Source organism: Dreissena polymorpha, chromosome 4 (assembly GCF_020536995.1).
Source record: "Dreissena polymorpha isolate Duluth1 chromosome 4, UMN_Dpol_1.0, whole genome shotgun sequence".
NCBI classification, from domain to species: domain Eukaryota; kingdom Metazoa; phylum Mollusca; class Bivalvia; order Myida; family Dreissenidae; genus Dreissena; species Dreissena polymorpha.
This window is the reverse complement of record NC_068358.1, coordinates 77,748,456-77,776,289: the sequence shown is the minus strand read 5'-3', so window position 1 is coordinate 77,776,289 and position 27,834 is coordinate 77,748,456. Positions and strand designations below refer to the sequence as shown.

The window sequence follows — 27,834 nt, the reverse complement described above, 5'->3', positions numbered from 1 at the left end:
TGATTGAATTACTTGGGTTCCATTGGGAAACAAATCAGAGTCAAGGAAAAAGTTTTAAATAGTGATTAATTTGAATGAAAGGTGTTGAAAATTGTTCTGTTCAACTGTATACATATTTTATTTCAGACAGAATCCAATAAGACTTCAAGTGTGAGTTGTTCAAGCAGTGACCCGAAAACTACAGTGACATCTACAGGCCTTAATCCAATCTCCTCTCATTCTGTCAGTGAAAGTGAGGACCAGGCTGCCAAAAAGCATACAGTTAACCCCATGTTTAACACTGGTGGATATCCGTTCCCTTATCAACCCATGTACTATCCAAGCATGCTGACTCACATCCACTCATATGCTCCAATGCCCAGTCCCAGCTTTCAGTTTCCTTGGGCTCATATGCCCTACATGCATAGCTTTCAGGACCCATCGTACCAGCCTGGGAACTCAAGTCAGTTGCTTTTGGATCTTTCCACTAAACGAACATCATCTGAAGTGAAGAGAAACGGTAGCAGTGTTCAGACACTAGTGAGGGCAGTAGCTAGCAATGTTGGAATAGCTAAGCCTGTGAAACGCAGTTCTTCATTGTCCAGTCTGGAAAATGTCACCAATGGACAGGCAAGCAAAATTGCTAAAACTGAGGCATGCAAAGCAAACACATCTACCCATTATACAACGGTTTCCAATAACATGCCACATCGGGTAGACAAAAGTGTTAATTTGAAAAGTGTTGGCTTAAAAGAGGGCCAAACTCCCTACATTACACTTGCTGGAACAACAACTCAAAACAATCTCCATGCTTTGAAACAGCTAATAACCAACATAAGACCCCAGCCAGTAATGGCCACCAGTAGTCCACTGACGATAGCCAGAGCTCAGAGTCATACATCGTCCAAGATTGTACCACAATCAACACAAACATGCTTAGCAACCTCAAGTGCACAAAAAACTAATGCTCCAACAGAGAATACATCTGCAAGTGTGAAGGCTGAAACATTTAGATCAGTTGTAGAGCACGAAACTATAGCTTCCTCCAAAGCTTTCCCATATAGTCAGCACATCCCTCTACCTGATGGAAGGTGTCCAGTGGCCAACATCAGTGTGGACCATGCAGTTCTTGGTACTTTCAATCAGTCTGTGTCAATAACTTTACAAAGGCAAGAAGCAAAGCCAGATGTATCTGGTGCAAGTCAATCTGTTCATGTATCAGACAGGAATTCAAAGTCAATTGGCAATGTTACTAAGGCTTCTGGGCAGGGTACATCGCATGTACAGCAATACAGAACTGATGGAACCTGTGTAACATCTTCTATTGTTGAAATGAACAGAGATCCTAAGATGAAGCAAGTTAAGATCAAACTAGATAAACACAGTAGTGGAAGTTTCCTAGCTGAGCTTCTGAAACTGAAGGCTGGAGCCCCTGTGTCCAGTCCACAAAATCCTGATAATTGCAGTGTCAATCAGCTAGAGTCACTGGGTTCAGGTGATACAAGAAAAATGGAAACAAGCAAAGCAGATAATAGAGCTCATGCCTCCGCAAGTTATCACAGAATGCTTTTGCCAAAATCCCATGTAACAGCTAGAAACCTTTTAGCAAACACAAGTTTACCGATGCAACCAAAGGTACCCTCAACAATGATTGCCTCCTTTCCCGTATCATCTGGACAGACAAGCAGCAGTAGAGTATACTCAAATGTTAAGCAAGGATCCTATGCAACACTCCCTGTTCGATCCTACTCGCTAAGCGACATTGGACAAGACATGCCAAGTCATTCAGTGTTAAAAACAAATCCTAGACAGTATGAGCTGGCATCAACCTCTGGCAGAGTGAATGTTCCACAGTTTGGCAGTGTTGCCAGCAGCAATTTCATATCCCAGCATGGTTCTGAGCTTAAGGGAGATGGTTATTCAAATAACCCTGGTGCAAGATCATCTGTGTCAATGTCAGATGCAAGCGACCGAGCACTTCTCTTTGCTCTTAAAGAAAGGCTACAAAATGTTCACAGAACACTGAAGGAAAGCCAGTTGAATTGCCCTGACAGCAATTCATTCTCTGATTCTAATGTAGAGCAAAAATGCGCCTTACCAAAACCAAAGACACCCAGCTTAAGCAGTCTACATCTTCATCAATCTAATATGAAGCCAATTGAACCTTGCAGCAAAGTGCAGTCCGACTGTAATGAGCATCCCTCCATGTCTAGGTCGTTCAGCTCGTCTCATGTCAGTGACCTGTATGTCAGCGAGGGCTCAGGTGGGTCTTCAGTGCAGGTGTCACCATACCTGGTGGGCATGCTGCCTGACAAGATGTCTGGCTCAGACTTGGAAAATGATGATGTGTTTGATTAATTGTTCTGCTTGAAAATGAACATTTGTTTTGTTAATTGTTATATAGTTGTTTTGAAATAATGGTTCTATTAATGAATGAATAATGAGCTTAACGTTTACATCATGTATTTTTTTAACAAAAAGAAGTGTTGCTAGTTGAAAGTGTAGTCCCTGAGGAAATTTAATGAATTATGTTTATTGCCTTTTTATAAGGGACATCTTGTTGTAGAGTTGACGTATTAAGCGTACACTCATTTGCAGCTTACAGCTATACAGATCAACTGTAAAAAGGCGAAATCTTGATTCATTATTTGCTGTAAATTATATACAGACTATTGTTTTTGCAATCAATATCACAATATTTGGCTGTAGAATGTGTTTTTGCTTAATATTTTCTGTATGTTTTTATGTCCTGGATCCTCTTCTAACAAACTCTTGGTTTACTTCTTATAGTCCTAGAAATGGAAGATAGAAATGAGGGAAACATAGAAGTAACTCAATCATGCACATACTTTGTTAATTGAAATCGGTTGTTGTTGAGGAATGTTCAGTACCATAATCATGACAGGAAAATTGCCATTTGGTAAGATCACTAATGTGTAACCTTTTAACTATCACAGTGGAGATGTAAACACATCTTGTGAATAAATCAACTTCTTGTTGCTGTGTACGGGTGAATTTTGTGGAAACAAATTATAACTGAAAATTCAACTAAGCAAAACAGCATGACAATATGCATATGTTGAACTGCATATGAAGTTAAAACAAATTATAACCATTAGTTCCAGTGATCTGACATAGGAATGTTATACACAAGAAAAAGGCCAAACGTTATTGCAGATAAAATTCCTTCCAAAAATTCATTTACACATGCAGCTGTGAAAGGTTGAGCAATTTCTGCCAAGCAGTTAGTCAGTTGAACACACACACACTTTTGTAACTATATTGTATAGAGGAAAACAAGGTAAGGGCCAATAGTTGTTGCAGCCAAGCTTCCCTTATTAATTTAAATATTCACATCTACATGTTAAGGCCATTCTCATGGGAATGCTTGAACAAGATACACTCAGTAGTTGAAGAGATTTTGGCAACACTAAAATTTGGTATTCAATATTGAAAAAAAACATCGCCAAAATTCTTAACCTTTCAGTCAAAATTCTTTTCTTTACAATCATCTACACATTAAGGTCATGCAACTGTGAAAGCTCGAGTTATGCACCAAGTTATCAAAGAGGAGCTAAAAAAAAAGCTTCATCAAAATATATATAAGATCTTGGTGAAATGGCAATTATTTATAAAAAAATTATCACAGTCCAAGATCCTTTTTATGCCCCCCTTCGAAGAAGAGGGGATATATTGTGCACATGTCCATCCGTCCACCATATGGTTTCCGGATGATAACTCAAGAACGCTTAGGCCTAGAATCATGAAACTTCATAGGTACATTGATCATGACTGACAGATGACCCCTATTGATTTTCAGGTCACTAGATCAAAGGTCAAGGTCATAGTTACTCGAAATAGTAAAATGGTTTCCAGATGATAACTCAAGAATTTTAAGACCTAGGATCATGAAACTTCATAGGAACATTGATCATGACTGGCAAATGACCCCTATTGAGTTTCAGGTCACTAGGTCAAGGTCACAGTGACTCGAAATAGTAAAATGGTTTACGGATGATAACTCAAGATTGCTTACGCCTAGAATCATGAAACTTCATAGGTACATTGATCATGACTGGCAGATGACCCCTATTGATTTTCAGGTCACTAGGTCAAAGGTCAAGTCATAGTGACTCGAAATAGTAAAATGGTTTCCGGATGATAACTCAAAAATGTTTAGATCTAGGATCATGAAACTTCATAGGTACATTGATCATGACTGGCAGATGACCCCTATTGATTTTCAGGTCACTAGGTCAAAGGTCAAGGTCACAGTGACTCGAAATAGTAAAATGGTTTCCGGATGATAACTCAAGAATGCTTACGCCTAGAATCATGAAACTTCATAGGTAGATTGATCATGACTGGCAGATGACCCCTATTGATTTTCAGGTAACTAGGCCAAAGGTCAAGGTCACAGTGACTCGAAACAGTAAAATGGTATCCGGATGATAACTCAAGCATGCTTACCCCTAGGATCATGAAACTTCATAGGAACATTGATCATGACTGGCAGATGAACCCTATTGATTTTCAGGTCACTAGGTCAAAGGTTAAGGCCACAGTGACTCATTAATTCATTGTATGTGTGTGTCCAAAAACTTTAACCTTAGTTAAAGGTCCTTGGTTAAAATTTGATAACTTTTGAAATATTGAAGATAGCAACTTCATATTTGGCATGCATGTGTATCTCACCGAGCTGCACATTTTGAGAGGTGAAAAGTCAAGGTCAATGTCATCCTTCTAGGTCAAAGATCAAACATCATTGTATTTTTCTTTCTTTACACTTTAACCCATTTATGCCTAGTAGACTCTCCCATCCAGCTAAATTGCATCAATTTATCATGACTGCCAGATCACCCCTATTGATTTTCAGGTCACTAGGTCAAAGGTCAAGGTCACAGTGACAAAAAAACGTATTCACACAATGGCTTCCACTACAACTGACAGCCCATATGGGGGGCATGCATGTTTTACAAACGACCCTTGTTTTAAATATCGTCTATGCATTAACCTTTCTCAACTGTAACCATTTAAGAAAGATAAACCCAGTACACAGCAGTTCAAAACTAAAGATTCAGGACTCAAATCCGCAGGAGAATACAAATGACATTTATATTGAAATTGTAAAAACTCCCTGTCATCATCTGACAGCAAAAACTGAAAGAATGATTTGCATGTCCACCCTATGAATGTTTCATAATCGAGCTTCATTAAAAAAAGACTAGTATTTTAGACCTCGTGCTAATATAAAGTGATGCATTTACAATCAAAGGGAAATAACTCTCTAATAATCATTGGGCCGAAACAAACTGACAATGATGTGCATGTTCAACTATAGTCGTGCTTCAAATCAAGTTTCATCAAATTGGGAACATCATTATATACTGTCTGAGATCTTTTCCCAGATAGGCAAGTGTGATGGACAGTAAGAGACTCCCAGTAGGGCAGAAATTATAATTTGAGGAAATTTGTGTTAGACCCACGCAAACTTAATTACTCTAATATTAAAATTTGGTTGGATGAACATAGTGGCAACTTAATGCTTTGCTTTTCTGGAAGCATAAGAAGAGCTGTCCAAAGACGGCACCCTGATGTATAATATTTCACACTTGGATAAGATACTTCCCATGCTCTGTCGAACATCCAATATGATAACCAAAAAGACATATTTGAGGATGCAATCTGTAGTAGATAATTATATCATGTTTACATAATCTTAAAATGTATAAATACAAGAGGCCTATGGTGGGTTCTTGCCCTTACCTCAGACCCGATAAAACTTATGTAGTAAAAATTGCTTTCACTATAGCCATATCATTAAAACTGCAGCACCCCCTGGTGGCAATGTTTTTAATGAAACTGATACCATTATCAAACTGCCAAGATATAAGAACAAATGTTCTGACCTGAAGATGTGGCTTCTTAATTTTTAACTAGTCTTTGCTTTAAAGGGACGGTCAACCAGATTGCTATATATCGCGCAAAAAAGAACAGTTCTAAAGTACCGTCATTAAATGCTTTATATTGATAAATTTAAACATTGGATCTAAAAACTCCAGTAAAAAAATCAATACAAAATAAAACAAGAAACCGTCTGAGATGGGTGATGCTTCCCAAAGTTTTTTTTTTGTCACAATATTGCACTATATATTCAGATAAAAGGAACGTCTTGAGGGGCATAACTTTGGACAAAATAATACGATGGATGGTTTAGCAAATTTCAAAGGGCCATAACTCTCTAAATAAATCATCTAACCAGAACCCACAAATCACATGCGCATCTCCTCAAGGTAGTTAAGCTTCCCATAAAGCTTCATTGAATTCCAGTCAGTAGTTGGGGAGAAATAGCCTGGACAAGAATTGCACTATATGTACAGTTTATAGAAAATTTCAAAGGGCCATAACTCTGTGAAAAATCATCCGACCAGAACTGGCTGATAATATGCACATCACCTTTTGGTAGTGAAGCTTCCCATAAAGTTTCATTGAATTCCGGTCATTAGTTGCTGAGAAATAGCCCGGACAAGAATTGCACTATATGTACAGTTAATGGAAAATTTCAAAGGGCCATAACTGTGAAAAATCATCCGACCAGAACCGGCTGATAATATGCACATCTCTTGGTAGTGAAGCTTCCCATAAAGATTCATTGAATTCTGCTCATTAGTTGCTGAGAAATAGCCCGGACAAGAATTGCACTATATGTACAGTTAATGGAAAATTTCAAAGGGCCATAACTGTGAAAAATCATCCGACCAGAACCCGCTGATAATATGCACATCTCTTGGTAGTGAAGCTTCCCATAAAGTTTCATTGAATTCCGGTCATTAGTTGCTGAGAAATAGCCCGGACAAAATTGTGCAGGGACAGACACACACACACCAGCTGCGACTATATGCTCCCCCCCCCCCCCCCAAAATTTGCATAAAAATGTAACCTTCAACAGGGCTCGAACCACTGACCCCTGGAGTAACAATTCTCCCATTTAGATCACTCTGCCATCCATGCTCATACAATGAGAGTTGTATTTTATACTTTATATAAGCAATCCTCGTAGTTTCACAAAATATAATGACAGCAACAGAACTCTCCAAATAACCTGTTAGACATACTCAGTATAATTTTATTACCTAATTTATTAAAAAAATGAAAACTTAACATTTTTCAAGTAATTTAATTTACCAGTTGTGATATTTTAATCGATATAAACTAATAATTGTAAAAAAAATACTGAATTTTAGAGAAAAAAAAAATTTCATGATATATTAAAATCTTTTCGTGATATAAAGCAATCTGGTTGACCATCATTTTAAGATAAGTTGATCGATTTCTATCTCGCATGGCCCAGTTTTAAACTCTGCCTCTGTATCAAAGACAAATTTTCTATGTTTTCTGAAGATTAGTCTAAAAATGTTACTTTTAGTGTTAACAAAGTTTCACTATCAACATATTAAAACAAGAAAACGTCGGGAGACGGGTGATGCTCCCCAAAGTTTTTTTTGGTCACAATATTGCACTATATATTCAGATAAAAGGAAACGTCTTGAGGGCACAGTAGTTGGGGGGACAATAAATTTTTATTTGAAAATTTCAAAGGGCCATAACTCTGTGAAAAATAATCCGACTAGAACCGGCTGATAACATGCACATCTCTTGGTAGTGAAGCTTCCCATAAAGTTTCATTAAATTCCGGTCATTAGTTGCTGAGAAATAGCCCAGACAAGAATTGCACTATATGTACAGTTAATGGAAAATTTCAAAGGGCCATAACTCTGTTAACAAGGGCTGTTTGTAAAACATGCATGCCCCCCCCCCCCTTATGGGCTGTCAGTTGTAGTGGCAGCCATTGTGTGAATACACCTAGTGACCTGAAAGTCAATAGGGGTCATCTACGAGTCCTGCTCAATGCTCCTATGAAGTTTCATGATCCTAGGCGTAAGCGTTCTTGAGTTATCATCCGGAAACCATTTTGTTAAGTTGAGTCACCTTGACCTTTGACCTAAAAATCAATAGGGGTCATCTGCGAGTCATGATCAATGTACCTATGAAGTTTCATGATCCTAGGCATAAGCGTTCTTGAGTTATCATCCAGAAACCATTTTACTATTTCGGGTCACCGTGACCTTGACCTTTGACCTAGTGACCTGAAAATCAATAGGGGTCACTTGCGAGTCATGATCAATGTACCTATGAAGTTTCATGATCCTAGGCATAAGCGTTCTTGAGTTATCATCCGGAAACCATTTTACTATTTTGGGTCACCTTGACCTTTGACCTAGTGACCTGAAAATCAATAGCGGTCATCTGCGAGTCATGATCAATGTACCTATGAAGTTTCATGATCCTAGGCATAAACGTTCTTGAGTTATCATCTGGAAACTATTTTACTATTTCCGGTCACCTTGACCTTTGACCTAGTGACCTCAAAATCAATAGGGGTCATCTGTGAGTCATGATCAATGAACCTATGAAGTTTCATGATCCTAGGCCTAAGCGTTCTTGAGTTATCATCCGGAAACCATCTGGTGGACGGACAGACCGACGGACGACCAACATGTGCAAAACAATATAACCCCTCTACTTCGAAGGGGGGGCATAAAAATCATCCGACCAGACTGGCTGATAATATGCACATCTCATCTTGGTAGTGAAGCTTCCCATAAAGTTTAATTGAAATACGGTCATTAATGGCTGAGAAATAGCCCGGACAAAAATTGTACACGGACGGACAGACGAAGCGGCAACTATATGCTCCCCTTAAAAAATTTTGGGGGAGCATAAAAAGCCCCGCTCCTGCCTGACATGTTATTCTGCTGATCAGAATCGTTTTCGAACTCTACCAAGATATCATTAATAGTTTCTGTCAAGTTTCATGGAGATCGGAGTACAAGTTTTACTTGTAAATGTTTATCAAGGTTGTACAACAGCCATATAAAAAAAATGCTCGACCCACTGGTGGCCTTATTTTTCAACCCTTCGGGACCGGAACAGTAAGTACACACATAGGCATAATAGTGGTAAATTGACAGAAAGAGTTATGGAACTTGGTCATTTTCCTCACACATGGACCTACCTGTAGTAGAAACAGTGATATGGATATTTTGCACCTTTAACATAACCAAAGCATTACATAGGCACCGATTAGACATTTGGTTGAGTACTTGAACTTGAATTATTTGTTGAATAGTTGTGCTTAAAATGAGCAGAAAAACACTTATATATACTGATATCATAGATATGTATTATAAGCTTTGTAAACAAGTAAGTTTCATGATAAATAAATTATACATGTACATACAAATAGTACATTGCAACAACCACATCATATGGCAGGATCTTTTTGTAATATTTTCTTGTGCACAATACTTTTACATACTCAATACAATATATTGTTTATCATGATATTTTTTACAAAAACAAACAAACTTAAAATTGTATACAAGGTCTTTGAGAAAGAATAGTTGGAATTTAGCGTTTTCATGTGTATTATATGGTAATCTATATACAAGCATTATATGTTTTCGTAAAAACAAAATGGCCAGTCACACATTCCTTCAACTCAATTTTGCTAACCTAAATTAAAGCAAGCCACCTTCTAGTGGTATTTTGTTACTTCTTTTGTACACAGCTTGTTTGCACAATATATCATATAATACAGATAAAGCAAGTTAGCAATGTTTTATCTGTAGTTTTTATGAAAATAATCCCACTAAAGTCTTGAATTATCCCAATTTAATTGGTCAGATGAGAACACAAACTGGTAGACCTAAGAGCTGTTAAATGATACTTTCGAAATTAAACCTTAGCTATGACTGACAGATGAAAAGTTCTTGTCATTTAGGGACTTAAATGAACTACTGACAGCATATTTTTCATTCAGTTACAGATTTGCTACATGATTAAAAAGGGACGAAATTGTCACAAACCAGGTTTTCATTGTGAAAAAAAATCTGATAAAGGGAGAAAACTCAAACTGAACTTTTGAAATGAACAAACAAAATTAACCCCCTTTGTAAGTTTGTTTTTTAAAAAAATCTATTTTTAGTCGTGGCGACCTTGACATTGGAGATATTGACGTGATTCTTTCGTGCGACACACCGTCCCATGATGGTGAACAAATGTGCCAAATGATTTTAAAATCTCACAATGAATGACATAGTTATGGCCAGGACAAGCTCATTTATGGCCATTTTTGACCTTTGAACTCAAAGTGTGACCTTGACCTTGGCGATATCGACGTAATTATTTCGCGCGACACACCGTCCCATGATGGTGAACAAATGTGCCAAATGATTTTAAAATCTCACAATGAATGACATAGTAATGGCCAGGACAAGCTCATTTATGGGCATTTTTGACCTTTGAACTCAAAGTGTGACCTTGACCTTGGAGATATCGACGTAATTATTTCGCGCGACACACCGTCCAATGATGGTGAACAAATGTGCCCAATGATTTCAAAAACGACATAGTTATGGCCCGGACAAGCTTGTTCCGCCCACCCGCCAACCAGCCCGCCAGCCAGCCAGCCCGCCCGCATTCGCCAATCTTATAACCAGTTTTTTCCTTCGGAAAAACCTGGTTAATAAAAACCTGTTCAACACCAAAAATGTCTTTGGAATACGATATAAAATGATGGCACATGCATGCCAGCTTCTACTTAGCGAAAGTACATCACACTGCTTTGATCACATGAGGTAACTCGAAATGTGAATGCTGAAAGACATTTGGGTCAAAGGTAGATCCCAGTCCAGATAAATGCTGCAAGTATTCTTCTTTTTCCACTTGAACTGTCACTGAGTGGATGCCTGCATCCTTCATAATACTCCCAACCTGCGAATTTAAAGCAAAATCATGTTTATAAGACTGGAATAACAGGAGTCATTATTTGCTTTTTAGTGAAATATACAACTTTATTGGTTAAACAAATTGAAATTATTTAATAATGTGAACCATGCACATGTTTGACTGTTGGCCTTAAGAGCGATCTTGACCTTTGAAAAAAGTGGGGCACATCTTTTCTTCATAGTACACATGGATGGTAAATTATTTTTAAATTGCAATAATGAATGATGAAGATGCAGTCTGGACAAGCTGTTTAATAGCCGAATTCATTATGTGACCTTCATGTGTGACCTTGAGCTTTGATGTTAGGACATGGTTGATACACAAGAAACACAGCCTGAACATGGGCAACATTTGGGGTAAATAAAATTGAAATTGGATGATGAAATTACACATGGTTCAAACAGAAATCTCAAACCTAAATTCAAGTACTTTTCAAGGCCAAAGTTTCATTTTCAAGGCCGAGAACCGTATGTTAGTTTCCTTTAAAAATACATTTTCCATTTGCTTGGATTGGTCTTTCTTGTTTAAACTTTCATCAAAAGACACTGAGTACGGTCCACTTATAGAACTATCAAGTAAAGTTTTGAAATGTTCAGTTAGCCCAAAAACGGCCACATATGCTGTCTTCACAAGAAAATTTCTTTGCTATGGTACTGTCAAGGAATATAACCTGAAATAACTTTGTAATGTTTTTATTGGAATTGAAGGACTGATCAACGGTATGCAATACCCACAATACTTCTGCTTTCAACATATCATATTTTGTAACGATTTTGTCTATGGCTGTCTGAGAGTTTGATACTGCTGCTGATGGTTGTGAAGGTCCTGGAGTTTGAATATCTTCTATCTGCACACTCTCTGTGGCTGTGCCTTCCTGGTTCGACACAGATGGGCTGTTGTTGTTTATGTCCGTTTTAGATTTAACAGTTTTAACAACAGTACCTTCCTGTTTCACAAAAAACACATCACAGAACCCTGTTTGATTCTCAATTTCATGTTTTCTTTGTGGGTTTCCCCTTTCTCGTGGCTTTTCAAAGCGCTTTCCCCCATCCCCCGCCATCAATGGTTTTCATACAGACCCGACAATGTGCTTTTCGAATGTCATTTGCTTTCTGTATCCAGGAATATACAGTTAACCACCCCGGTTTGAAACAACACTTCCCCATTGCTGCGTTTTCACTCGCGAAAATTGATCACAATAGAGAACCTCTGACGTAGTACAAATAATCTGTGACGTATACACATAATGTTTGTTACTCAATAGTATACGAAACTTATATTTCATACTCAACTTTTTGCGCGAAGGAATTTATGACGAATTTCGTAATATTTCCCATGTGAACGATTTAAGTTTATAATGAAAGCGATGATAAAAGTAATTTTGAGCAGAAATAAACATTTTCAAGGCTTTTTTACATAAAATAAGCACATTTCAAGCACTTTTTCTAGGCCAACCTTTGTTCAAGGGCTTTTCAAGCCTAGGACTCGATTTCAAGCACCATTCAAGCCCTGTGCGAACCCTGTTACAGTGTGATTAGCTGTTTTATGGCCAAATTAAACCTTTAATCTTTCAGTTTGATCTTGCCTTTAAAGGGTTCTTAGAAAGATAGTGCATGCAAATCATCACATGGTGGACATTTGTGATAAGTTATAATAAAATATCATGATGAATGCCAATGTTTAAATCCTGATAAATGATTTATGGCCAAATATGAAGTGACCTTAAAAAGAGACCTTGACCTTCGAGGAAGATGAGTGTTACATGCAACCTGCCACCACCTTTAGGCAATACTAAATCTTAACTTGAAATCTGAGGTTGACTGAAGGGTTTTTAGACACGCCGTCTCCTTATGGGATCAAGTGTGGAAAATTATTTTTAAATATGATGAATGGCAAAGTTACAGTCATCTCAATATGGTGAACATTAGTGATATTATATATTATTATTAATTGAACAGTGACTGACTTTGTTACAGTACAGCTCAAACACACATTCACACTTGACCAATGTGACAGCTAAATCAAGTTTTCTGCATGCCAACTCCGTAAAAATATTTTTTGTAGTCAAGACATTAATCTACTGTATCTATCCAAAGCATTGGTCTTCCAGTTGAAATTAAACTTAAAGTAAGTAAAGCGGGAAATACAAATGTGTATTGCTTTTGAAGAATAATCAAATATCTATCTTACGGTTACACCATTCATTAAAATATAATATTTTATATTGTTCTAAAACTGATCATGAAATATCCATTCCTGAAAAGAAATTGATAATTAACCAAAAGTAACCATATATTCCATGTATGAAACTGTCTCTGTAATTGTTTCTTATCTGTTCATGCAGATTTTTATATAAGAATACAATTTGTTTATGTAATATTTTACAGTAACAAGAAAACGTGATTTTAAGAGAGTTACTAATGTTTCTGAACAGAATGAACAAAAACTGTCAAATGTTCAAGTATTCAGTGTTACCTGCGAGATAATTTTTTGTTCGGATGCATCATGAGCTACGTGGAGATGTAGAGTAGCCAACACCTTGCTGGAGGTATGATACCAGACATGGTGGTCCCTGTAGGACGTCACCCCTTCGAGATTCAGTATCTACAAATAGTTTATTACAAAAAGTGACAAATAGTTGATCTTTATGTTCCTACTCATGACCTAGTTGCTTACCAATGAGTGGGCTATCCCTGGGAGACAACCCCTCTAGTAATACTTTGGAATCTTACGATGACCACAGTTGTGGCCGAAACTGTAAAGTATGTAACATTTGAGTGTTGTAAATAATAAATGAAATCAAGGCTTGACCAATGGCTCATGAGTAACATCACAACATGCAATCTTTTCAACAAGCTTTGATACAGATTAAGGTATCAAAAATGTTAACAATTACCAGTATATTCAGTCAATTAACACAAGCGCATATTCACCAAAAGATTCTTAGACTTGAGTAAAAACATAAAGAACATCCTTAAAACAAGACAGTTCTTAAGCTACTTGAAAGTTATGTCTTGCCTCTGAATACATGTATTCAAATTCTTAAGATATTCTGCATTCTTAAGAAAAGGTAGGTGACTAAGGGCCAATAAACAGTAAATTTACCACAAATCAAAAATGTAAGGACATTGGCATAATTTTACATGCATAAAAATACAAATAAAATGTTTAACAAGAGGGTCATTGCAGAATTTATCCTCTCATTTGAGACGGACTATTGATAAGGCTTGACATGGCTATTATTAAGTAAGAGGACAATATAATAGACCTAAATAAACAAGACCTGTGTCCACAGGGCATAGATGCCCTCACATTCCACTTTTATTTTAAGCGTCCGGTCATGTCAAACACCAGCTGCTTATGGACAAATCTGACATTTGATCTCTGAGTGTGACCTTGACTTTTGAGGTAAGGAGACAGGTTTTATACGTGAAATGCCTTGTCCTTATGATTGTGATAAGTGGCAAAAATGTTTATAATGGCATGATGAATGACAAATTTACCATTCGAACAAGCTGTTATACAGTAATATTTGATCTTTGAACTTTTAAGTCAATTTGAGCTAGAGAGTTTCAAACCCATCTTGTCATCTTATGATGAATTTTATGTTTTTATTTGAAAATCTATTAATATATGGCAAAGTTACGGCGGATGCAGTAATTTTTAAGCTGTTTGTGGCCCAACAGACTTTTAACTTCTACATTTGACCTTGATATTTAAGGTAGAGAGACGGTTGTTACACCTGAAAAGTTATGTAATGATTATTCACTTTTGTGCCAAGTTATTTCAAAATCCCTGCATTCATGGAAAAGTTAAGAAATGCTCATATCCAAACTTGATATTCAACTACTAAGCATGAGGTAAGAACATGGTTGCTACAAACAAAACATCAGCTGATGATGGCTGACAATGGTGCAAAGTTATTTCAAATTCCAATAATATGTCTTTGAAAGGGGAACTAACATGAATAGAATTGCAATCAAATCGGAGTGACTAAATAAATCCTATATTCAATATTTAAAATATTTATCTCAAATGTTATATAAGCTTTATGTATTTCTAGAATGGAAACAAAGTTTTATAAGATAACCTGGTGACCTAGTTTTTAATGCGCATGAGCACATGTGCTCAGGCGAGCAAAATATTGAGGCTATATGATTGCCAAGAATGAAACATGCTTATCAAAGTGACAACACTTTAAATATACATATAATTATTTTGACAGAAACAGGGTAAGTCATTCATGTAAATTTATTGTCAATACTCAGCTCACCTTCTGAATAGCACTATTCACACAAGATTCTATATCACCGGGTGTTCTAAGAAGCAATATTGCAGACGTCTCTTTCAGAAGGGGAATAATGCTCAGGAATATCATAGTTGCTATGAACAAAGAGCAGATGGGGTCTGCAATGTTCCAGCCAAAGTGTTCAATGAGCAGAGATGAAATGATGACCCCAACACTACTGAGTGTGTCTGCCAGCACGTGGAGGAACACACCTGTTTTAATAGTCAGAATATGCAGTCTTATATTGTGATTAATAGACAAACCAGTATAGTTTTGTATAACCTATAAATACATTTATTCGCTTTAAAAATATTTATCAAGAAATATCTCTTATAATACTGTAAGTGAATGTATTGCATAAAATTATGGTGATTAAGCAAAACTAAATTCTATTGTCAGTGATTAAAATGTGGACTTTGTCAATAATGTATTAATTTTGTCAACCACACATATAGCATATTTTAATATCTAATGGTAAACAATTTATAGGCTCTTTCTATACTCATTATTAATACCCCTTGTATCAATGCCAGTTTAGGGTACCAACAAAGGATAAAAATGTATAAGAATGTGTAACTTCCTTTAGAACAATCAAATGAATGTAACACACACTGACAATAAGCAGGCCTACACAGTAACTATTATGAGAGCTTGTGATAAATATCATCAAATTAGCCGTTGACAGGGAAACTGTACTTAATGAATGTGCATTAAGTATCATCCTAGATTAGACTAATTAGGCTCCTCTGTGACAATACTTTCGTATTTTAAGATTTTTTTGGTAGAAGAAACTTTCTTCTAAAAAAAATTCAGTCTAGGCTTAACACGCTATCCGAGATAAGCCTGTGTACACTGTCCTTATTGAGCATAATACATAAGGATATTCAACACAAGTTTCATAAAAAAATGATAAAATTAAAAATCAAATAATTTAAGTGCCCAAGGAATTGTCATTTTTTGAAAATACACAAAATGTTATGCTGACAAATATTAAAAGTTTTGCCGTATATCCCTATGTCCACACACACTGACTCACCTTCCATGTTGGTATTGTGTCCATGTCCACTATGGCTGTGCCCCCCTCCACTGTGACTATGTCCTCCACCATGGCTGTGCCCATGGCTGCCTTTAAATGCAAATATGCCCACCATATTCACCAACAGTCCACCAACAGACACTGCCTGAAATTCAGGAGATATATTGTATAGAAAATTCAAATTGCAACTCATTGAATAAAGTGACAGTTTGGAGGAACATCATTTTCCTTGTTAGAAAAATTTAATATGGACACAAACTAGAATGAAGCCAAGTAAATAAAACTTTAAATCTCATGTTAGTATGGCATATTTAGATCCATTTTTCAGCATAGTGAAATTTCTTTGCTTAAAATAAAAAGGGCCTAAAACAGGTACAGTTAATTGACAAAATGATAGACTGTCCATCACTCAACTTTTCTTCGATTTTGATAGTATAATGTATGTTTTCTGTCTGTCATCTCATATAATGACCACTATGACTTATTTGAAGTTGAATATCTTAAGTTGTTATATAGTTTATGTAAACCAAAAGCTAAATATTTATAAATTCAAACAGGAAATATGACCATGCAAAGAAATATTATTTTCAAAATGTAACCACCAAATATAGCGAACTATAATTAATTTGGCAAGAATGGTCTTCATATAAGCCACCTTAACACAAAATTTAAGCACAATACAATACCAATAAATGTGTGTCTGGTCATAGATTAGTACTTGTATATGGAAGTACTGACCACAGAAATGATATCATTTTGAACACTATTACAAAGACCCAATGTATGTACCAGCAATCTGTTTGTGTCGATTTCTGGAGGCTCTGTCAGTCTGTGGAGCGACTCTGAGAACACAAAGATGGCTATCACCATCAGAAACAGGCCATTTATAAACCCTGACAGCACCTCCACTCGGTCAAACCTGGAGTCAAACACAATACAGGATTCAATACTTCCATATATACCTTTATCCTTTAGTTTACATTATTGCTTATGATCAAGTAAAGTGCAACGTATGTTTGTAAATGGCCTCCTTAAAATATTTTGTTTAATCAACTGAACTTGAGTTAACAAATGACTTAGTGATATTCATGGTTTCATATATACTTAAAATGTACTTTTTATAATTATTAAGTTTATATTTTTAACATACATTACAACAACAAAAAATATGTATATTGCATGAAAAACAGTTATAAAAGAAAAGGGCAGAGTAAAATTATTGTCTCAAGCTAATTCAAGATAACAAACTTAAGTTGTAAACAAATTGACCTTTCACATTACTAATTGTTAAAAAAACGTTTCTCCCATTAAAATGTATGCATTTTGCATTAATTATTAAACAAGTTGTAACCAATTCAATATTGAATGCATGTTATGATAAATTTTATTATTACAAAATAATACATTTTAATATTTGACAAACTTCATTAACTTTCAAAAGCATATCTTAACAATCAAACTCTTCATCATAGAACACTGTAATAATATGATTACCTACATTACAAGTAGCCCTGTATCATCTAACAATTACTTACCCGTAAGAGAAAACTCTCGTAGCTTTCCACCGTGACATCACGGAGGCATAAAGGCCCATCACGAGCGCTGAGCAGTCAAACAACATGTGGAAACCGTCAGATATCAGGCCAAGACTGTTTGTCAACACACCGTAGATCATCTCAACAAATGTGAACGCCTTTCAGGGAAATAAGTAATTGTGACCCATATGAAACTGAATGACAACCTATTTTATGTATGTTTTTATGCATACTATGAAAGCATATTACATAAATGGAAATGTTTAATGAAATGAATATATTAAGTCATATATTTATCAGTATCAGTAATTGCTTGTAAATTTGTTAAACTTTTACTGAATACCCCAACTCCAGTGCATGCGCATTTCCTATTTTTCCTTCTTAAAGTAAATATTGACAACCATTCCAAATGGTAGTTTTGTTAGTGACTTTATTTAAAGACATATAAAAAAAATAATATGTGAACAAGTCCCTTATAACATTTAATTGGTCGAACTTGGTTTGTATCCCCCATTTATGTTGGATTTTCTAAAAACAAGAAAAAGAAGGAAAATTCCTATATATGTAAATACAAAGCAATCACAACTATTGGCTTACCAAGTTGATGCACAAGAAGTAGAAAATCTTCCTGGAGTCAGAATCTTCAAGGACTTGACGCAGGGCGTTCTTCAGGTGTATTAGTATGGACTGGGAGGTCCTCTTAAGAGCCTCCTCTGTAAAGCTGTACACTGGCTGACCTTCCATCGAGAAGCCAATAAAACTAGCCCTGTTTGTCTTACCACCGGGGTTGGTCAGTATTTTGGTGGCTGAAATAATGACATTTCAGGGTTTTTTTTGGCCCGATTTTATAGCCGAAATTCGGCTATGTTCCCAATCCCAAAAAGTATACTTTTTTCCCAAAATGTAGCAAAAAATTCCCAATTTCCAAAAAAAAAAAAAAAAATTAAAATTTTTTTTTTTTTTTTTTTTTTTAGAATGCAGTGTCTTATGCGTACTTTATCTCAATTTTAATTCAATTACATCTAACAAAGTACTTTATGATTTTGTTCTTATAATTTTAATGATAATAAAGTGTTATATCAAATTTAGTATTTCCCTAATTACATGTAGTGGACTTTTCGTGTGGAAAAAAAAGGCTAATGAATTAATTTTCCCAATTTCATGAAAATGCCGATAAAATTCCCAATTCCAAAGCCATGGGCTATCTTCCCAAAAAGTGGAAAAAAAAACCTGCATTTTATGTACATATAAGAGCTGCTCTGGGTAAACAGGGTTGAATGTGCATGTGCGTAAAGTGTCTTCCAAGATTAGCATGTGCAGTCCACAGGCGAATCGGCAATTGCTTCCCGCTTGCATTGTTTTTTTCAATTAAAAAGTATCTTTTTAGCAAAAATCCAGTTGATGCCGAAAGTGTTGTTTCTGATAAGCCTGTGTAAACTATCCCAAAGCAAGATTCATATGCTTTCATGTGTTGTTCTTTGTTTGTTTGGATAATGAAATCTTGAGTAAAAATATTTCTTTTATACCTAATGATACAAGAACACCGCATAATGGGTGCCACGCTCGGCTGCTGAAGCTTGTCAGATTTTTTTTTAAAGGTCACAGTGACCTTGACCTTTGACCTAGTGACCCAAAATGGGTGTGGCGTGTAGAACTCATCAAGGTGCATCTACATATAAAGTTTCAAAGTTGTAGGTGAAAGCACTTTGATTTTAGAGCCAATGTTAAGGTTTTAGCACGACGCCAACGGACGGCTGACTGCGGACGACGAGCAGGCTATGACAATACCTCCGGTTTTCTCCAAAAACAGCCTCGCTAAAAATATGACATTTCTGCAGTGAAATAACAGCAGTGAAAATAAACAAATTGTTCTTTTCACCGGTGAAAAGAACAAATTTTCGGAACTCCTTTTTTTATATTTAGATTATCATATATAATTTGATGCATATTTTCTATGATCACGAGTGAATTAAAATCTACATTCCACCGAATCCAACAAATTTTCTTTTTATTTTATGCTTTTCACCGTTTATGGAAATTGTAAGAGTTTAACTTGAGAATTTCGGTGGTATAATGACGTCATTTCGTCACACTAATGACCTCGTTTTGTGTTTTGAAATGTATTGAGGCACGCCACGCCACTAGTGATCATAGAAAAATAATATTTTCACTCGTGGCTGCGCCACTTGTGAAAATATATTTTCTATGATCACTCGTGAAATAACAAACGATCTTACACTGACATGAACAAATATCCTCTATTTCATGTCAAATGATATTATTCATACATGACAAATTACTTTTTAACATATAGCTTATATTATTACTGTTGTAAGTAATACCAAATGCAATTTATGTCTTTTTGCTGTAATAATGTTTTTAATGTCCAAGTAAAGTTTGATTTGGGACCCACTGATTTCTTAAAAAAGAAACATTGTTTCAAACTATATGCATCCTCAGGACAAAATTTAAATGAGTAATTTTATTTATAAAAAGTGGCCATTAATCTGGACAATAATAAAATCATCCAAACCAAAATTTGAGGGTTTGAAGTTTGAACTGTTTTATTCCTCTATTAACAATAACTTTGAGAAACGCGCAACAGAAAAATCAGATAGGAAAGATGGAAGGTTGCATGGACACATGGATGGAAGACAAGAGCAAATCTACATGCAACCACTCTTAAAGTTAGAACACAATTATCTACCAAATATAGGTCCTCACCAAGCATGAAAGAAGCCAAACTGAATATGACTCCCCATGACAACACATGGTCCTCCGTAATAATCCCTTGTAGTTTGTGCATGGTGGTTATACGTGCAGTGTAAGGGTGATTCCAAGTGAGGGCCAGGAAAAGGGCACTGCCAAACATGGCGTACGCCCCCAGCTCGGCAGTCTTAGTAGGTTGGATGTGGTTGGCGGCAACAGCCTCGATGTAGTAGTCAATGATAAGGACAAACAGGGTGAACAGGGCAAGGGGGAACAACAGGTACAGCCAAGACACCTGGAAATAGACACAATTTTTAGGTTTTTACAAATGTAATGCTTTGAATAAAACGCATGTGGTAGAAGCTTTAGGTCTTTTTTTACTCTGAATGTTGTAGATTACAAATGATATTAATTGCACAACAGAATTCTAATATTTGTAGTAGAAGCATAAAAATATTTAAAAAAATCAAGCTTCTCTACTGTTGTCATTAAATATATGTTATGTTTTTACTTGGGTCTCTGAACTAGATTTTCATATTTCATATAACATAATGCTTATCTACTTTTGTCATTTAATCAATTGTAAGTTCACCTGTATCTCTGAGCCAGATGAGAAGATGATGGCCCATGGTCCCAGGATCATGGCCTGGATGAGAGTGGAGAGGGCGTGGAGCCGCTTGGCCCCTCCCACATCCACTGAGAGCTTCTTGGAGGCGGAGTTATAGCCCACCTGGAGGCACAGTGTGAGGAACAGTAAAACCACTCCACCCTGCAAACAAATATAATGGACTTGTCTGTTCAAAACTTTTGTTAAAGTAGCATGGAAAATGCATGCTGATAACAGTATGTGAAATTGTGACCAGTTATGACAATAATTAACTTTTGTGCTTTTTTGGATTTGTTGCAATTATGTTGTGTCATATTGGCAACAGCTTACCTGTCTGAAAAAGTTACTAAAGCATGGTAAGGCTAGGATTAAAGAGAAGTTCGGAGAAATCAAAGAAAATTGTTGTTGTTTGGTCAGATATAAATTGTGTGTAATTAGTTGCATTTGTAAAAGATTTGAAAGTATTTCATACAAAATGTAAATTATTAATTCTCAGGCTTTCCAGCAGGCCTTAACAAAATACTAGGAGAAAACTAGGAAAAAAATAGGAGGGTTTATGCAAAACTAGGAGTAATATAATAACAAATCTTGATGTTCAATACATATTTCCAATATTTATGCCCATGTCGCCCGCTTAGCCAACCTCAGTTAAAGACATATATTTTTTTTAAAGATAAAGGTAAATGTAGACTATTTTTAAAAGTCTACAAACTATATCTTCAGATTAAACTTTTGGATTTAAAAAACACAAAAATAGATGTATTTCCTCACAAGTCATAATTATACAGCAGCTTTACAATGTTATTATCTTGAGAACTAAATATTCAAACAACTATATGCGTATTTTAGAATAAGATCTGGTAGAAACTAGCAAAAAATCATTTATTCTTCATATTTCTGCAGTTTTGAAGCTTACCTTATGATCAGACCATCCAACAAGGTTTATAATATGGTAGAAGATATGTGTTAAGACATTGCGATGAAGGTGGTCAGCTACAATCTGTTAAGGATGATCTATTACCATTCAAACAAGAAGCTTTCACAGGCAGTGAATCACCTGAATAGGGTACATACAATGGTACCAACATTTTATTTCAAAATCCCTCAGTATTTGGCTAAGATATGGTTGAGACTTGAATTTTCAAGCTGTGTAGGCCAAAGTTGGCGTTTAACCTTTAGATTTGACCTTGACCTTTGATATGGACAGGTATTACTTACGATGCTTCACTGGAGATTTGTGCCATATTATTTAAAGAACCGTCAATGTATGCCCAAAGTTTTGGCTCAGACAGGAAACTTAGAACATCATTACGCCTGAATTAATTAAATAACACTCCATAGTAAAAGCTGTATTTTAACCTTGTTGAAAAATACTAACATGCTGAGTATAGTGATGTCATTTTGTATATTTTATATCATTATTTCCTAGTGTTTGCGTTTTGTTCTTCCATTTTTAAGACCAGTTTTTCTATAGGTGGTTGTTCTGTACACCCATGGATACACTGACCACCCAAGCTACTTGAGAGCTATAAGGATACAGTCCTGTACACCCATGGATACACTGACCACCCAAGCTACTTGAGAGCTATAAGGATACAGTCCTGTACACCCATGGATACACTGACCACCCAAGCTACTTGAGAGCTATAAGGATACAGTCCTGTTCAGAGCGCTGCTCCAGCTTCTCATCATGGTCAAACAGCAGCAGGGTTACCACGGCAATGAGGAATACAACCGCACCACGCATCTGTAATGTGGGGAGATATCATAGACATGACCATGAACATGATTGCAATTCTTAATTCTTAATGTACTGGGACTATTACAATGCATCAATAACTTATAAATAAATTTACAGTGTCATCTATTTGTAACAAGCAAATTCGTTGAATTGATATCCCTCGCCAATATGCTTCTGGACACAATAGTGTTATATTTGAAACTCAAAAAAGCATTTTTTCAAGATACAAAGGGCCATAACTCCCTTATTAACAGATGGTGTACAATGGCATTTGGCGTGCATCATTCTCTTATCCATATATACTCATACCAAGTTTCAATGAAATCCGCCAAAGAACTTTCAAGATATGGGTCCGGGCGGACGGAAAGACAGATGGTCAACGCCAAAACAATATCCCTCCGCCGATGGCGGGGGATAACAATAAAAGGTTTTTTAATATGATAGTACACTTGACTGGAAAATGAAAAATCTTTAAGAGCACAATAATTTTAACAAGTTAGCACCAAGATAACGTGTGGTTGGGCCAATCCTGTTGATTAAACACAAGCACCTGTTTAGCATTATTGACAGTTGCATTATATATAAGAAAGAAAATAAAAAAATTGGTAAACATAATTAAAGACATGAGGAAAAAAATAATACAAAGGATTTTAACTAAGAATCACCTTTGCTGGACTTCCAGAATTGCCTGAGAAAAGAGCACCTGCCCAGGCTATGACTATGACATCGCTGTGCTCGTACAGAAGAATGGTGCGCAGGGGACCGCACAGGGACAGGCCAAACATCCACAGCACACCCAGCAGACAGCCAACAAAGGCATGGCGACTCACTCGGAACCACTGTGATGAACATGCAGGGCATGTAAAACATACTTAGATCATTTGGATAAGCCATTAATACAGGATAATATTTTTTAATGAAAAATGCATAGCAGAAAAAATTGTGATGGAAAAGCAAATTAAAATAAATGGATGTGAAATTTTGTTTTTATGACAGATTTTAATTCTGAATATTTACAAACACATGGATGCCCACTAACAACTTTGATAGATGATAAGTACAACATCAAGAGGTCCCCTGGTTTGGGGCTACTTCTGATGACAGAGGCACAATTTGACCATATCTTTCAATCGGCTAAAACACGGTATTGGTGCTGAGAGTAGTCTCACTCACTTGAAAAATTGAAATGTTTGATAGAACATTTCAACATTTTGTAAAGCTATAAAATATAAAACATTTAACACCACCACAATGATGAGACCAATTCTGAACCCAGAGGCTTAGTAGAGGACTACTATCTGATGATAAATACTAAATATCGCATATATGAGCCTAATAAATTTAGATACAAATATTTGATATTATTTTACTTATAAAGTTGGCCAAGTTTTGACCACATGAACATAATTTGAACAAACTTTGTACAAAGCAACTATCTGATGGTAAATAATTTATATCAAAGCTCTGGGCCTAGTAGTTAAAGGGAAAATGTTAAATTTTATGTTGCTACATGTTAATGTCCATATAAAAATAAAACCCATAGAGCAAGGTCAGCTTTGAACAAACAAATCAGGGGACGTCTAGATTAGGTTGGATACTTAATATAAAAGAATTGAATGGGGTTTGTGGATTCAAACAGTTAGATTTGTAAAGGTATTCCCTATATAAGTCTATGTAAAAATGAAGACCTGTGTTGCAAAGCAAATTTTTAAAAAGAGGTCATAATTTGAAAAACTTTATAAAGCACCCCTGGGTGATACCACATGCCATGTATGAAAGCAATGGGGTTTGCATTTTTAGACAAGATGATTTAAAAAGCTTTTCAATATGTCTTTGTAAAACTGTTGACCACTGAGACAGGGCAAAGTTGACCCCAAGGGCATGAATTAAACAAAGTGTGTAGAGGACCTTTAGACGATTCAACTTAAAAAATGAGAAAACTTTTAGCTTTGGGGTTTCAAACAAAAATATCTGATAAGGCGGTCCTAAACTGAATACCCCCCATGCCCCACTATTTACTCCTGGGGCATTATTGATAAAACAAGAGATGTGTTTGTCAGAAACACAATGCCCCCTACTACGCCTCTTTGATTAAAAAAAAATATTCCTTTAACAAATGTTACCTCCCTTGAGAAAATGATCTGTACCAGCCAAATGATAAATAGAAATTATCTCCCTTTAAAGCTTGTAACTTCCCTTGGATTTGTTTTTTTTAACTTTGACCTTGAGAATGACCTTGACATTGACCTTTCACCACTCAAAATGTGCAGCTTCATGAGATACACATGCATGCCAAATATCAAGTTACTATCTTCAATATTGCAAAAGTCATGGCCAATGTTAAAGTTTTTGGACGGACAGACAAACAAACGGACGGAAAGTTCAACTGCTATATGCCACCCTTCCAGGCGCATAAAAACATTTTACAATACCTCTATATGATGCTACATATCAAATATCAAAGCCATGGGTACTTCAGAGAAGATTATCAAAGGTATTCACTCCGTACAAGCAAAGTTTTGGCTCTAGTTGCATAATTTAAACAAACTTGAACCATTTAAAGCCTGTTCATAGAGGACCATCTAACAAACATTTCTCTTAATTTTATTAAGATTCTGAACAGCAGTTTAGGAGAAGGTTATTTGAAAAACAAGAGCACCGCATAACGGGTGCCACGCTCGGCTACGGGTGCAGTTTTGAATAAATAAAAGCTTGTCAGAATTTTTTTTAAAGGTCACAGTGACCTTGACCTTTGACCTAGTGACCCCAAAATGGGTGTGGCGTGTAGAACGGGTGTGGCGTGTAGAACTCATCAAGGTGCATCAACATATGAAGTTTCAAAGTTGTAGGTGGAAACAATTTGATTTTAGAGCCAATGTTCAAAAACTTAACAAAATGTTAAGGCTTTAGCACGTCACGGACGTCGGACGACACGACGAGCTGGCTATGACAATACCTCGTGTTTTCTCTGAAAACAATGAGCTTAAAATTGACAGACTAACGCAAACACAAACTGACAGAATATGACCATCACAGTAATCCAATAGCTCACCATAAGCCATGTGAGCTTAGAATGCAAAAATGAAGAATAATTGTATGCATTGAAACATTAAATAAGAACAACGGATGTAGTAGTATGTAGAAACTCTATAAATATCATATATAATTTGTCACAATTTCACTTGTTACCTGATTCTTTGATAGTTTTTTCCCAGATGTGAAAGGTTTTTGAAGCAACACCAGTGGTACAGAAGCACTGAAATTAATGTGTGAGGCAAACAAATAATTCTTTTTAACAATAAAAAAAGATTTTTTTGGTAAAATAAACAGGCTCTCCCTCCTGACATGTATTCAAACATGCATACAAGAATGATAAAGTGTACATTTAAAGCATTCTTATGAATTTTACCAACACCCCATACATTCTGCTGCATTATTACCACCATAATTCAATGGATTCATTTTGTGCACATAAACAATCTACAGCACATCTTAAACAACACTGATAATATAAAATATGGTTTGACTGTTACACTATACACTATAACATCTTGCATTTGTATGCTTTTCCAAATGTTAAATTTAGCATGTAAGTGATTGTTGCTTACCCAGCTTTGACCACAAACATAAACAGTACAACTGGCACAAGTTTCAGTACATCATAGGCTAGGAAAAGCCCTACTGCTCTAAACAACTTCGATACCACCAACAGTCCTATGTAAACAGCAGCTCTGTAAGAACAAAACAGGCAATACAATACGTTTAAGAATATTAAGAACACAATTTTTTTTTTCCATGCACATTACTACATAAATTGAAATATGGTGTATGCCTTAATTTGACGTCCAATCTGGACAGGTGAATTCCCATGGAACAGGTGTAAATTAATTAACAAGATAAATGCACACCAAGCTGTTTTCCAATTAATTCAATCGTAAATTGATCCAATGACTAAAAATTATTTTCTGAAAATCAGATGAAAAAAAAGAAATTTATATGACAATTCAATTTGTAAATGACTTTTAAAATTCAATTTGATTGACATACAAACTCTTGAATGTGCATCTAAACCTCAGATGGTATAATACACAGAATTGTAGTGCCTTTAGACTTAATTCATTTGGCCATAAAAATTAAAATACTAACATAGTCAGCTTTTATTTCATTACAATTGATCTATCCTTAGCAATTAGCGAGCATTATCATATAAAACACTGTCCAATGCCTGACAAAATCCCTAATTTTTTTACAAATCATTGCTATCTATCTATATATACTGCTAGTCGCCAACAATTAGCATTACAAGCAGGTGCGTGTCAGTGCTAGGAAATTAAGGAAGAAGTGTATAGGAGATAAAAGTAATACATAATGTATTTGTGAGACATAGAAACAAAGGTGATAGTGTTAGTTAAAAGAAGGAATATACAGATAAAAGGTTAAAAACAGCCAACCTGCTTAGAAAACTGTGGTCTAGTTTGGTCACCCCCAGCCTAAACTGGTCCAGGGTAGGTGCCTGTACAATATTGGCTGGTAGAGAGTTCCATAGGACAATAGTGGCTGGATAGAAGGAGAATTTATAGTAGTTGCTTGGAGTAGGGATTTGTCTGAATGAAAGAGGGTGCAAATGTCTAGTGAGCCGGGTCGGAGGAGTGACATAGGGAGGCATTGGTACAGCAACCAGTCCGTGGACAATTTTATAGAACATCAGTAGCCGGGAGTCATACCTTCTGTTCTCAAGTGAACGCCACCCTAATTTGTCTAGCATGTGTGTGACACTGTTGTGATATGAGTAATCATTTGTAACCCACCGAGCGGCCCTGCGTTGGACCATCTCGATCTTGTTTATGTTGTGTTGTGTGTGTGGGCTCCACACTGAGCTACTATACTCAAGTTGTGGGCGGACCAGGGTTTTGAAGGCAAATTCTCTAATGCGTGGGTGTTTTATGGGAATGTTTCGTTTGATGAAGTTTAGTGTTTGACTGGCTGTTGCAGTAACCTGGTTTATGTGTTTATTCCAGCTGAGGTCAGATGTGATGCTAACACCCAAGTATTTAGCATCACTAACTGTTTCTAGAATATGACCGTGGA

At 36.1% G+C, this 27,834-nt stretch overlaps 2 protein-coding genes across 6 annotated transcripts in view; one reads left to right on the top strand and one right to left on the bottom strand.

Moving 5' to 3' along the window:
* Positions 1-2,977, top strand: part of LOC127879746 (uncharacterized) — a 37,179-nt gene extending 34,202 nt beyond the window's left edge. For all 4 annotated transcript variants that reach the window (XM_052426774.1, XM_052426773.1, XM_052426771.1 and 1 more), the window contains one exon: positions 127-2,977. In XM_052426774.1, coding sequence (XP_052282734.1) covers positions 127-2,337 — 2,211 coding nt within the window. In that variant the 3' untranslated portion in view covers positions 2,338-2,977. The remainder of the gene's footprint in view (positions 1-126) is intronic.
* Positions 2,670-27,834, bottom strand: part of LOC127879747 (zinc transporter 5-like) — a 27,802-nt gene continuing 2,637 nt past the window's right edge. Inside the window, exons 2-16 of one of the 2 annotated variants that reach the window (XR_008049229.1) lie at positions 26,355-26,477; positions 25,936-26,002; positions 23,412-23,585; positions 22,662-22,752; positions 21,922-21,998; positions 20,991-21,167; positions 20,414-20,693; positions 18,287-18,495; positions 17,690-17,847; positions 16,944-17,073; positions 16,155-16,299; positions 15,104-15,330; positions 13,306-13,434; positions 10,368-10,815; positions 2,670-10,205 (exon numbers count right to left, since the gene is read on the bottom strand). Coding sequence is in view for 1 of the 2 variants with exons in the window: in XM_052426775.1 (XP_052282735.1) it covers positions 10,657-10,815; positions 13,306-13,434; positions 15,104-15,330; positions 16,155-16,299; positions 16,944-17,073; positions 17,690-17,847; positions 18,287-18,495; positions 20,414-20,693; positions 20,991-21,167; positions 21,922-21,998; positions 22,662-22,752; positions 23,412-23,585; positions 25,936-26,002; positions 26,355-26,477 (2,146 nt within the window). In the remaining variant the exon portion in view is untranslated. Of the gene's footprint in view, positions 10,206-10,355; positions 10,816-13,305; positions 13,435-15,103; positions 15,331-16,154; positions 16,300-16,943; positions 17,074-17,689; positions 17,848-18,286; positions 18,496-20,413; positions 20,694-20,990; positions 21,168-21,921; positions 21,999-22,661; positions 22,753-23,411; positions 23,586-25,935; positions 26,003-26,354; positions 26,478-27,834 lie in introns of those variants that run through there. The other variant, XM_052426775.1, reaches the window with a different exon arrangement.